Source organism: Pygoscelis adeliae, unplaced genomic scaffold (assembly GCF_000699105.1).
Source record: "Pygoscelis adeliae isolate BGI_AS28 unplaced genomic scaffold, ASM69910v1 Scaffold361, whole genome shotgun sequence".
Taxonomy (NCBI): domain Eukaryota; kingdom Metazoa; phylum Chordata; class Aves; order Sphenisciformes; family Spheniscidae; genus Pygoscelis; species Pygoscelis adeliae.
Window position 1 is genome coordinate 506,634 of NW_008824187.1, and position 13,415 is coordinate 520,048.

The following is a 13,415-nucleotide window of genomic DNA, read 5'->3' on the forward strand; positions in this document are numbered from 1 at the left end:
CCCCGAAACGCGGCCCCCCCCCCCGCGACCGTGGCAGTCCTCCGGCCGGACCCACGCCCCACGTTTCCCCCCGAAGGAGGGGAGGTGCGGCAGGCAGGGCGGCAGGGGAAGGCCGGCGGGACAGGGCTCAGCCCCACGCCGAGGCCCGGCAGGCTCGTTTTCCTCCGGTTTCTCCGCCATCACGCTGTACCGAAGGGTCTCGGTGCTGCACGGCTCGCAGGCTGCAGAGGGAGGCTCTAGCAATTGCGTCACATGCGTGACAAAGCAAAGAGCTGGTCCTTAAATACGCCTCGGAAAGCACAAACACTTCCATCCTTTATGTTTGCTAAAATAAACTCGTATTACACTGTGTATATATTTTCCTTTTCCAGTTACACAAACCTCATTAAAAACACGGTCTGAAATAAGCCCATAAATCAAAGATGAAAACGCTTCAGCTCAAATTTAGCTATAAAGCAAAGTACTCGGTAACTTTTGTTGCTCCCAGCTCACCTGTGAGCTCCCAGCGAGTGACATAACGGAGGTGACAGGTACCCCCAGACTCGGGGGGGGCGGCTGTGCCCTGTTCGGGAGCAGAGCTCCCCTCCGACTTCTCGCACCCGCTGGCAGCATTGCTGCGGGGCTTGAAAGGGCCTCGCTACGCATCTAACGGAGGAGCCGTGCTCCAGCGTATCACAGAGTTCGCCAGCACCGCAGAAGGTTACCGTCCATACCTCAGGTTGCAGTGACACACCGCCCACAGAGGATGATGTAGCTTTTTTCCCCCGATTCATCATGAATTCTGTTTATTAGGGAGCGAGCAACAGTTTTTCCTCCATTCTAACGCTTTACATCAGCAAGAGGATACATAATACAAATTTCTGCCTAGCAAAATCCATCTAAAGTTGCGAGATAAATCAAATTGTACGTGTTATCTAACGTATTCAAATAAGTCAAATTTTGTGATTATAAAGGCTTTAGGCCACAGAGATGCAACAAAAAAGAAAGATGAACTCAATATCGGACAAATCAGTATTTGGTTGACACTGGAAACTTACAACGCGCGTGAGTTAACACAATAGAGAGGCTACGGGCAACTCATTCAAATGCTCTTACTGGGGCTGCTGGGTCATGGTGATGTACCTGACACGGACCGAGAGAGACCAGGCCCCAGTCTAGGGAAACCAGTTTTTGGTTTGTTTGGGTTTTTTTTATTATTATTATTATTTAGAGCCAACAGTGGAGAGGTGTCACCTCTCATCCGTTTTACAAATGCGAATTAGTTGTCGGAGATTGCCGTTCAAGTTTCCCAGAAAGCAGTGCGAGCTGTCTGACGAGGATGACACAGCAGCCGCAGACGCTGAAAGCATGCTGCTTTATGAGCCAGGCTCCTTCCTCAGCCACTTTCTGCAGTTTTTCAGTAAGTGGAATCAAAATGCTGCAAACAGCTGTCACAGATGGATGCAGTTAGGTTAAATGTTTGAGAAACACCGACCCTTGCAAGTCATCCAGCTACAGTGGAACCGGGATAGAGGAAGCGGTACCTCTACCTGCCGCAATAACCGATGTGCACTGGTCAGTACGCTGTCTCAGCCTTAACACACGGCTGATAAAAACCTGGAAAGGTGAGACCCTGACTGACTATACAGGAATCTGCTTCTGCCCTGTAAAACAAGTCAAAAGAATAAGATGAATTAAAACAAATTTAAATCGATGGGGGCCCAGGCAGAAGTCTGTCATTTCTGTTGTTGCTGGAGTTGCATTATCAGCCAGCTCTCTTATTTCCCCCGTTCTGATTAATTTGCAACAACACTATACAACGTACCTTAATAAACCCAAAGAGCACCTAATTCATCTAAACAAATACGTGGGTCGAGAGAGGGTTTTGTCCCTTCTGGTTTGATTCTCAAGCTTCACAAAATCTCAAGTCTTTAACGGCCTGAGGAATCACTCTTTCAGCAGAAGCAAAATGAATTATGCGTCAATGAACAATTGGGTTATCAAGGTTGTTCACTTAATGTTCCAGCTGTTCTGTAGCACCATCTTAACGTTTACTGGAGATTGCTTTTGAATTTAGTCTTATTCCACGGTACTTACAAATAAATGCATTGCATTTCTTACAGCTGCTGTGCCAGTTAATAGCAAATACAAGTACATAATGAATTTCTTGCCTTTTACCGCTAGAACTAGAAATGACAGAGGGTGGAGGCTTCATTCAAAGGAGATCCATTAATGTAATAATAGTGAAGCAAGAGATTAAAGCTGACAGGATTTGTGGGGAGTTTAGTACAGCACTTAACTACATTAACACCGTTTTTTGCTCCTTGCTCTCCTAAGTGCTAAAACTTAGATATACTCAGAGTTCACAGAAAAACAAGCAAATACAGCACTGGCCACTGCTTCTTTGCCTTTTTCCAGCTGTCCTGCAGGCAGACGGACATCAACTTATCCTGGAAGAGATACCAGGCTGGAAGGCTGTAGAGCTGGTGGTCAACGGGGGGTTTGCTGCAACATCGATGACCTGGATTTTGGTAAGTACAGAGTTTTATTCATCGCAGTCTCTCACTGAAAGCACTTACATTTTGAGAAGAGCGCTTCCTGAGGCATAAACAGTCCAGGTTCTGTCAACGTTAACACTTTTAAGCTCTGCACTCCTTTCTATTTGAGGCAGTTTGAAGGGCACGGTCAGGAAGAGAGGATGGTTTGGGAGTTAAGGCCATGCTTGGGAGAGCACCGTTCGGGGCCTTCCCGCATGCACCAGCACACAATCACAAGAAAACCTGCTAGGTTTCAGTCCACAGAGGTATTAGGACATCCTTTTGCTTTCAAAATAGCAAATATTTTTCTTTGCTGGGGCCTTAGCGCCTTTGGGTTTTTGGTCTTCCCCTCCTCCCCCCCAGCAAAACACAGATAATACCATTTCAGCGCCTCACAGAGAGGAATTTTTTAATCACTTTTTGCTGCAGCTGAGACAAGGAGTTCAGAGCTCAAGTTTTCCCATCTCCTGTGCAAGTGGCTTCCAAAGGCTGAAAGCCACTGCTTCTCACCTCCCCGCTTGCCAACAGCCTCTCTAGGGCTGGGGACGGGAGCTGTGGAGCAAAAGCGGACCAAGGATAACGGCATTTCCAGCACCGCAGCTTGGTTGGTTTCCCCTCCCTGCAAGGAAGACAGACAGGCCAGGAACTGGGATGTTCCCGTTGGAAATTTCTTCCGACAAAACACATCTTTTTTTTGGTCCCAATCCTAGACCGACGCTAGACAGCGAAGCGCTGGCTAATAGGCCACGCTACCGTCTGCTGAAATGCTGCGTTCACTTTTTGCTCTGTTTCCACTCCAGATCAAAGCTGAGTCAGTCTCAGGTTATACAGCTAACCAGGGTAGAGCCAAGCTGAGTCCGAGTACCGTGAGGAAGAATGCAAAGGAATATAGATGCTAGGATAAGAAGTAGAAATGTAAAATAAGAATAAATTCACTTGCATATACTTTGTAAGTTGTGGTTTTCTCCTTTAGGAGGTGATGGCAAGTTGGATCCACTCTGTGAAGAAGCCAGAAAAGCAGTGTTAAATGCTTACTGATTTACAGGGACACATTCCCTTTTACCTTGGTTTTCTGTCAGGCAATTTACTTGCATTACAAAGGTAATAGAAATGTCAGGATACACTTGGTTCTTTACACTTCTAGGTCTCGTACTGAAGCTCTAGATAATCTTACTTGTTACACCCATGTGTCAACCAAGTAAGAATATACTGCCTTTTCCAGAACCAGTCATGTGTTACCACCTTGAATATTACAAATTCATGGAGAACTGTGACTTGCATGTAGTTCTAATAATTTGATTTTAATTAAAAGAAGAACGAAACTCCTGGATATCTTTCATTCCTTCAACTTTTAGAAAGCTTCCTATGTCAAAGATGATAAATTTCAAAGTCATTCATAGCTGGTGATCAACCCATATGTATTCATACAGATGCGCCAGTTCCGCTCTTCTCTTGGCCACAAGCGTTCCAGAGAACATTTGTGCATCATTAGACACAGCCCAAAGGTACAGAGAGAAAGAAGTCGGCATAGCCGTAAGGACAGGATTAAAGCTGGCTGGGTGTTACCACAACTGATATCCCAGGTATCTCAAAAGTAATGCTGCCTTTTCCTCTTCATCTCCCCGCCCCCCTCCCCCCCCCAAATAACTAGAGTATGGAGCTTCTCTTTTGCTTCTGATTTGTCAACGTATACTCTCAACCTCAACTTCAGTTTTAAACACTTCTGACTCAGGTAAATTCAGCAGTTTGCAAATAATCATATGCCAGCAGGCTGGTACCCTGAGCAATTTTCAGTTTGGCCCGTAATTAGTTATGAAAGAAAGAAGTGGTTCGTCTTTGCATCCTAGCAGAGCGGTGTGAACAGAGAAACACAGCATTTGTTGCGGCTCAGGAGCGCTAGGCAGCAAAGCTGCAGTTTCTAGCGCGGCTGCAGGAGAGACAGGCTGCCCAGCATAAAACCAAAGACAAAGAAATTCTATCACTCGATGTCTCCTATCGGCTGTAACCTGCAGGGAGATGGCTGTAGTTACAAATAACCAAACCACATTTATGGTGATACCGATCCAACACAAAAGCGTTATCAAAATAACACTATCGCTATGCCCAAATACAGTCCCCTTACCAATGACCTATAGGTGACAGAGGCATTAAAACAATATTCTTTAGTAAGAAAAAAAAATACTCATAGTTAAAAGTTGAGTGAAGCAGAAACAATATTGTCCCTTTAGAAGACTGAAACATTTTTGCTTTCTACAACTCTGCTATAACAAGATTAGAAAGTGAAAACATTCAGACTGAACCATATCGAGAAGATCAACCCAATTAAGCTTGGCACAGACAACGAAGGCACTTTCTGCAGCAGACATTCGCACAGCCAGCAGACTGGGGATTCGGCATCTGCCCCGCTCTCGTTCTGCCCTGGGCAGCAGCGAGTTAGCCCACACCTCGCCGTGACCCTGACCTCTAACTGCGGAGCAGGCTCTCCTGCACCACAACCCGACCCCAGCCTCCAGCTCCGGTGCAGCCCTCGGCACAGAGAGGGGCTTTAAAAAAACCCGCCCTACTGCATTTGTCGGTGGGACACCAACAGATGGCTTTCTGCTCTGGCAGTAAATTGTTTATTGGCCTCTTAGGTAAATGCAAATTAATTGGACTTAAACATTTAGTTAATTTAAATAATGTTAGTTCTGGGCAGAATTGGCTCCCAAAAATAGAAGACTAAACTCCCCAGACCTCTTGAGCATGGAATGCCGTGGACATCAATGGAAACGCTCCAGGCAGATGAACTCACCAGTGTGACTAGTTTGGTTTTTTTGGTTTTTTTTTTTGAAGTTTTAGTTTTGCTGTGTTCAGTGCCCTCTGTAACATCACGCTGAGGACGTTTCTGACATACCTCCAAGTTAGAATGCCAGCAGTTGTGTAGGGAGATTTTAAGCCTTAATAGATCAACACGTGTGGCTGGAATAAATACAAACAAGCTTTGAGGAACACAAGGCTTCAGGTCTGAAAGAGATGCAGCAAACTTCAAGACAAGTATGGATTGAGAACAACTGCTCTGACTTTGCTTTAGAGTAGTATTATGACCAAATTGTGAAAGACCAGAGACAGATGAGAAAAGATTTTTAATATGACAGTGAGATAGCATCCAGCGAGGTAAAAAATTAGCTCCATCAGACACTTTGAACACAGCCGGCTAGAAGGCATAGAGAGATCTCAGGCCCCATTATTCTGCTTTTGTTACAGAAGGGAAAAATAAATACAAATTTGAAGTAGCCCTTTCAGTTTGGCACCCGTCCCCCAAACACTACCTGCGATCTGTTGCCATGGCACTAGCAGGCAGCTGGATATTTGAAGGCACTGTAGTAGCCACTTGGACAAAGGCGTTTAATTTTTTTATATGTGAAATAACTACTTTTTTTCCTCAAAGTCTCCCTCATTTTTAAGGGGATTATCTGCCCCAGAGATAATGATGGCCATTTGAGAACTGAGCCCAGCCTGCAAGTCCTCTCTACAGTGACTTTCATCCAGACTATTGTGATAAAGTCAAATCAGGAGGAAGAAAACAGCAGCAGCAAATTATTCCAGTAGTAACGCCAACTAAATTGCTGTGCAGCTTTTACGGTTTGACTAATTGTCTCATTAAGACACATTTCTGATCACTGAAATGGATCTCAAGTATTTTTAATCACTGAAAAAACTGTACCATTAAGAGCCTCTCTCCCTCCTATCCTCGGCACTATTTGCAATGGAAAACACACAAAGGCTCCTGTTGATTGGAGCCCCGCTGCTGCACAGTTGGCAGTCAAATGGTACTAATGGCACAATAACACAATATAACTAAAATAGTTTGCCTTTTAGAGTAACAATCTCTTATAACATGATTAAGCTCTACCATGCGCGTTTCCTTACGTTTTGCAAATGGCTTAAAAAAATCTGACGGTTTTTCCAGTAATTTCTTCAAAAGGGGAGGGAAAATAAAAAAATCATTAGCTATCAAGAAACAAATTAACAACACTCGATACACTAAAAAAAGAGGAAAACAACTGCACCGAGCACGGGCTGCACAGCAGCACGGCTGGGTGGCACCCAGTCCGCTCCCCCTCGCAGAACGCACCTCCAAAGACCGAGTTTGTCACGTTTAATGGCAGGCACTTCGTTGAAGCACTTCGTTTAGGAGCCGGCTTGCCCTCGGCTACCTCTGCGACTGACGGAGAGAGGCACCTCCACAGAGCAATTCAGATCTCTACTGGGGATAGACTGTAGGATCTCTGGGCCCCTAATTTCGGTACTTTTTTTGGTGTTTGGTTCCAAACAATATTAAAAGAGATGAAGCTTCTTCCTCATACGAGGAGCACATTTCAAAAGGAGCAAGCCGGCATCATCCAACACGCTACTGACGTGCTCTTTACACCCTCAGCGAACAGGAAGACTTTGCTCTCGGCCATCACTCCCGGTGGTTGCACAAGCCGTACGTTGCAACAAGACATTTCCCCTTACAAGAGTTGTAGGTGTTTATCCCACGCATTATCACAGTAAAGACAGCAGCCACTTAATTTTCAAGTAGCTTATTCTCAGAAGCCTAATGCAACAGCAGCACAGCTACTGCTAGGAGAGATGTACGCTCTCATGGTGGCTAGTCTGATCAAAAAAAAAAAACCTGCAAAGGCCTAGGAGCTCTTTTGCGGAGATGGAAGTGATGCATGGGAAGGACATCACTCCATACAAATACTCAAGAGGAGCTGGAAAGATCCGATTTATTTTCCGACGTGTTTTGCTTGTTTTAAAGCGACTGTACGATGGTAATCATCAACTTCCCATGGGGGCACTTCTGATCGTGTACTTGGAAAAATAAAGCCACATACAGCTGGTATCAGCACAGTTCTCAGAAAAGAGTTTAAACTTCGTGAGAGGAACAGAGTTGAATTATTTTAATAGTTGGGGGTTTTTTAATAAAAAATACCAGTGATACTATACATCGTTAAATTTCCTTCCTGTTCACTTTGCATATTGGCCATCCAGTAACATGATATAAAACATGGCAGCACTAAGAACTTCCAAGCATCATTTTTACATATTAAGAGGAAGCCTGTGACAGTTTTTCTTTGCAGTCTGTAGGAGATCACTTCTCCATCTCCTTCACCTGAAATGGAGGTAACAGCTTTGAGCCACAGAGGTCTTGTGTTCCCTAAAACGTTTTCCAGTTCTCCAGTAAAAAGTGCTGTACAACTAGTTGTATGGCACTCCACAGTTAGTGCAGGGAAACGCTTTATTCAAGTAAATTCCTTTTTTAAATAATTTCTTTTTTCAGCTTAAAAGAGAGGGACAAAAGTGATACTTCTGTTTTTAACAGTTGCTTTAAACCATCCAGATTTCTTTTGGTTATTTTACGGTATTTTCATTTAAAATATTGAGAACATTCCCTATCAATGCCCACACGTGTCGTGAGTGGAAAACAGCCCAAGAGAATACGTGCAGGATTCTTCTGCCCTGTCAAGGCACATATTTACAAGACTCATAACTCAGTATAGGCTCATTCAAGTGAGAGACAAGATGCATTACTAATTTAAGATGAATTTGAAATGTGGCCATTTGCTTGCTACAACTTTCAGTTTTGATCAATTCTGTGAGGCAGTTTTAAGAAAGACAGGGTTGTTCTGCACCCACACACAGGCACTACGCAGACACATAAATATTTGCTCACATACACGTGTACGTGTAAATGTACCCAGGAAGGCATCCGCCAAGGTCGTATGAAGTACGGCCAGAAACATGACAAATTAGTGGTCTTTGTCATAGGCTTTGGAATTAATTCTGGGGAACAAAATATGCTACAGAGATCTCTGCTTCCCTCTGGGCTTTGTTACAGAGACAGGTACCACAAAGTTCTGCACAAATCTATTGAGCTCATGCGCTCTGCAACAATGGTGCTCACTACGAAATGCCCGGTTTTACTGGTAAGTCTAATGAAGGGCCTGAGGGCTGTGATAAAGGCCTAAGGAAAGAAAAAAGGAAGACAAAAAACCAGAAATAATCACACTTCATGCCCCTAATTTGTTAATGCACGTAAATATCAGAACAGTGATGCTGAAGAGAAGGAAAAATACTAGTTTGGGTTTTTTTGCTGACAGTCCCTGGAGAAGCTATTTATGTGCAGTCATATACCGACGTGCACACTCAGATATATTTTCCTGAAGCCTGTAGAGTTTTGTCTAAGCAAGAGCTTCAGAATGTGTGTGTGCAAATAAATTAAAGAACGTCTGTTTTATAATGAGAAGGGTGTATTGTGGTATAAATATTGCAGAGCACATTAAATAAACATGGTCACATATGACCAGGTATCTATTAAATGAGCACATCACAGGAGAAGTTAATTATCTAAGAGTGTAACTAGGAACTGTTTAGAATCACTGGAGATTAAGTTGCTTTATTTCTGTTTACCTTTCCCTCTGAATAGGCAGTAGGTTGTTGCAATGAAGAGTCCCAAAGCAACGCGAAGCTTCAGCTCTTCATCAACTCTAAGATGACAGGGTTTTGTCAACAATAGTTTGAAGTACTGATAAACCAAAGTAATTTGGTGCAAAATATGCTGGCACGAAACAGTATTCAAGATGTAAAGGTGCAAAATATTTATGGCCCTTTTGATATCTTAAACTGCTCAGAGGGAGGAAGAAGACTCACATGGTGTACTTTATGTATACGTATTTCTCTCATATAGTGCACCCCCAAAAAAAAGCATACACAGACTTCTTCAAAACTGACTGTTACTGTCAGAGACTAATATCCCAGGAGTAACGTATAACTTTAGTATATTAATAAGATTTTTCTAGACTTGAAAAGCTATGGTGTTTCAGTCACATGCAAAAACATTAATTCTGATGGAATTTGGTTTTGCTTGAACCATGAAATTCATGAAGAAAATTGTCCACTACTCATCCTATACAACATAATCAACATCGCAAACACTGTTAAGGATATGTTTGTCCAAACCGCTCTAGCACAAAGAACAGTTGATGAAGAAGGATTTAATCACATAAAATTCTTGAAAGCAAGACGAAGCGAATCCCTTTAAATTACTCAAGTACTGCTTAAACCCTGTAATTAACATATAGTAATAAATATTTCATCTTTAACAAGCCTATTGGGAGCAGTTTGTTAAACATTTATTTCTAGTCACGGGGAATTACGTACGATCATTTTATCATGTTCTGTATTAGACAACTTTATTTTATCCTCTTTATTTTATCCACAGCAGTGGAGACACTCACTTGGGAAAACATACTCTTTCCTCAAATGTGGAGAAACATACGCTTTCTTCAAAAGTGTTTTGCTTTTTACTAATTAAGTTTACCCTTGCAAAGTCCTGGCCAGCACACAGTGACAGTTCCCATTTACTCGACGGCCCCTCCCGTGGAATTGACTTACTGCAGATACGGGAGCTTTACTGGAAACCCCAGGAAGACTACCCAAGGCGTCACTGCAGAGGTAACCTGGGCAAGGTCATTTTGGGAGACTAGAGAGAAGAACCGAGGTCTCCTCCACGGCACAGCCAACGCTGTGGGTTGCGTTTTCAGGCACCTTCTAGCGTTGACCTGCACTTTTTCCTCTACCCCGGGTAGCGTCGCAGGTGCGGGGAGAAATCCGTGAGAGCACGAAACATCACGGCCCTTCAACCAAGTCCCTGTCAGTCCACTGCGAGGCCAACTGAAACGCGGTCGCTTAAACCGCTACTGAAGCAAACCCGTTATACTGATAGCGTCTGATGTCAGCCCGGGGGAAATAATGGAGAGCCAAGCTGAGCTCTTAGGCAGAGCTTCTTCACCTGTGGTAGTCTGAGCACACCCTCCCTCCCGAAGGGGAGGAGAATATACAGCTGGCTGGGCGGGACGTGGGCAGAAAGGCTCCCTGTGCTCCTTTATGAGAGTATCAGTGAATTTATGGGCTATTGAATAGGAAGTAAAGATTTCTGCAACAGAAATTATATTTCAGTGTTTCACACAGCATCTTTAGTGATGACTACAATTGTTTTCCCCTCTAAACAAATTAGATCTCCATTTGCCATTAATGGCTGCATCACTTAAATATCACAAAGGAACCGCCTGGTGCGCTTATTAATAATTGAAAACTTTGAAGAACTCTGTGAAACATTTTCAAATCAAAGGTCATAAATCTCTGAAATATTCTTTTTCCTGAATAAGTTTTCCTTTTGTTCTTTTATTCCTTTTGGATGATAGGCTACGTTTTAAATAATGGCATTAAGAAAAGCACAATCTGAAATAAGAGTTGAGAGGTATCTAAAATCAGAAGTGGTTTCAACAGTTAAAAAAAAAGCAAGAATTAGAAAAGAGGCAATATCAGCCTGTTTCCTTCTTGCAAGTATGTTGAATTTCTACTTCAGTCTGCATGCTGTTTCCTGGTATCTTACACTGATGATTAAGAAAATGCACCCACTTAATCTCTCCCCTTGTCCCGCATAAACAGGAAGAAACACTTTCAATAATCATGTTTTAATCAGTAGAGTCCATCAAATCAAGACTCCTATTGCTACACAATTGGACTTTGCAGAACTACTAAATGACCAAAGGGAACAAAAAAAAAAAATGTCCAAAACAACTTTTTGATCAGAGCTGATAGAAATCCTGAATGCCTTTCGCCACTTAAAGCTTCACGTTGGAGGTATTCTACTCAGTAGCCTTTACTACCCAAGAGCGAGGGCAGAAAGATACATGCAGAATTACCCTCCTCTGCAGAGATTTTTTTGGGTGTGCTGTAGCGGTCCATGTTTCCATCAGCGCAGCAGGGCTGGGTGACAGGTCCTGATCAAAGCTCCAAGGCCTGCCATCTCGCCCACAGGACGCGGGAAGAGCGGCCGCCTGTCCCTCCCAGCAGACCTCGCCCGGGGACGACGGCTGCAGCCTGGCAAAAGGCAGGTCATTCTTCACCTCCACCCCGGCAAGGACAAGGGATTTTTAAAGGGTTTGTTTTGTTGGGGTGGTGTTTTGTTTTTTTTTTTAAACATAGAATCATAGAATCATTAAGGTTGGAAGAGACCTCCAAGATCATCGAGTCCAACCGTCAACCCAACACCACCATGCCCACTAAACCATGTCCCTAAGCGACATAACGTGCAGTTCTCCACCATCCTTCACTCAAAGGTTTCCTCACCTTTTCCAAACAGGCCTCGCTGCACTTGCACTGCAGTTACACATCCTGAGCAGCTTTTGCCAGCGGTTTGCACCAGAAATCCCCGGGCACGCTGTGAGTTTTCCTCTAGGCCTTGAAGTCCCCAGAAGCTCCGATAATAGTTCAAAGGACGGTGATTCCCTTCACCCCGAGGGCAGGATGAGGCACCCCGACCCAGTTCCCACCAGCCGGGTCTCTTACCTGCCCATAGAAAGCGCCAGCAGCCGGGAGCCTGTGGCCCCCTTTCCCTCCTGAGCCCTTCCCAGCAGCCATCCTCAGCCTCCTTCGCCGTAACTCTTGTCCCTCCTACAGCAGAAACGGCCGGCAATGCCCCGCAGGGACCCCCTGCAGGGGCCCAGCCACAGCCCATTCTGGGGAAAACAAGGTGAAGTACTCGAGGTATTTAGGGGGTGATGCAAAGGAGAGGGAGATGGGCCAGCTGGGACCAAACCCTGGCCTTGAACCAGTTAACCACAGGCAACGTTTGCTTGGCCACCCCCACAGGGGCCAGTCCCATGAGAATTAAGTAGTCATCTGTGCTGGTAACCCATTAGCCCGGCAGGTGCCCTGGCAGACCCCCACGGCCCAGCGCCGACCTGAGCAGTTGCCTGCAAAATTAAAACCTACTGAATTCACCAAACCAACACACAAGACAACGGCAGACTTTTTTCTTTCAGCTCTGACCAGACTTGTTAACTTTACAAAGATATTTCATCTGCTTTTTGGGATTTTCTGGCTTCACGTGATTTTTGAGTGCGCCTTTATTTCGTGTTTTAAACAATGTTCAAAGTCATCTGCACCACTGGCAGAAAGCTAGACTGAGCAACAACAGTCTGTGACACATAGCAACCAAAAAGACTGGTTTTTTGACACGTGCGCGGGTAGAGCAGAGGTTCCCAAGCTTTCATTTTGTTATTAGCAGCAGCGCTTATTCCCAACTCTGTATCAGAGGCAGCTGGTCTGCTCTTTGTGCACCAGGGTAAGAGCTACCAGAGCTCTTAAGACAGCGGCCAGAGAGTCCAGCAAAAAAAAAAACCCAACCCAAAACCAACCAACAAAGAAGAAACAAACACCACCCCCCAGCACACACACTTCCATCTACTCAGTTCAAACAACGCGCACACAGTCCTGTTTCTTCTCTAGTCTCTAAAAACATCAGTTTTTACCTCCTAGAACAAGCAGAATGGTTCCCTTCCTGGAGAACGGGTTACTCCTCTGCTCTAGCAGACTGACTCCAACTGTACCACGGGTAGAGCAAAGGCTTCCACCGAGCACGCCCCTGCTGTTAGCGCAGGTCATCAGGTAGCTACCAGGAAACAAAAATAATTCTGTGACAGAAGCTGTTTCTCTTAGCGAGTCTTTTGCCGTTGTGGGCATGCACGATGTGGTATCTCACCCGCACGTACGATGGAGTCAATTGATCCTAACATTTGCTGTTTCTTCCTTCTGAGTTACAAAGCTGTGATTTGAATTTCAGTGCAGGCCGCTTGCAGAAGAGGCTTGTATAATACTTCAGTCCCTTCCAAACACTCTACAAAGATTAATTGATTGCTCTTTAGTATGTAAAAAGTCTTTAACTTGTCAGCTAGTTCTAACAAAGTATTTGGTTTCTGTGAGATCAGACAGATATTCTTAACCTGGTTTAAAGCTGCCATTACAGAAACTTGCATTCGTTGTTGGTAATGCACCTATTTAATGTGCATCGATTTAAGAACTCTC

At 44.3% G+C, this 13,415-nt stretch overlaps 1 protein-coding gene across 1 annotated transcript; it reads left to right on the forward strand.

Annotated features, from left to right (window-relative positions):
- Nucleotides 1-1,251: 1,251 nt before the first annotated feature.
- Nucleotides 1,252-3,554, forward strand: LOC103925858 (chromosome unknown open reading frame, human C10orf53). Its single transcript, XM_009334652.1, is given in 4 exon segments — nt 1,252-1,399; nt 2,398-2,481; nt 2,484-2,510; nt 3,490-3,554. Coding segments are annotated over 4 exon segments (324 nt in total).
- Nucleotides 3,555-13,415: the final 9,861 nt, after the last annotated feature.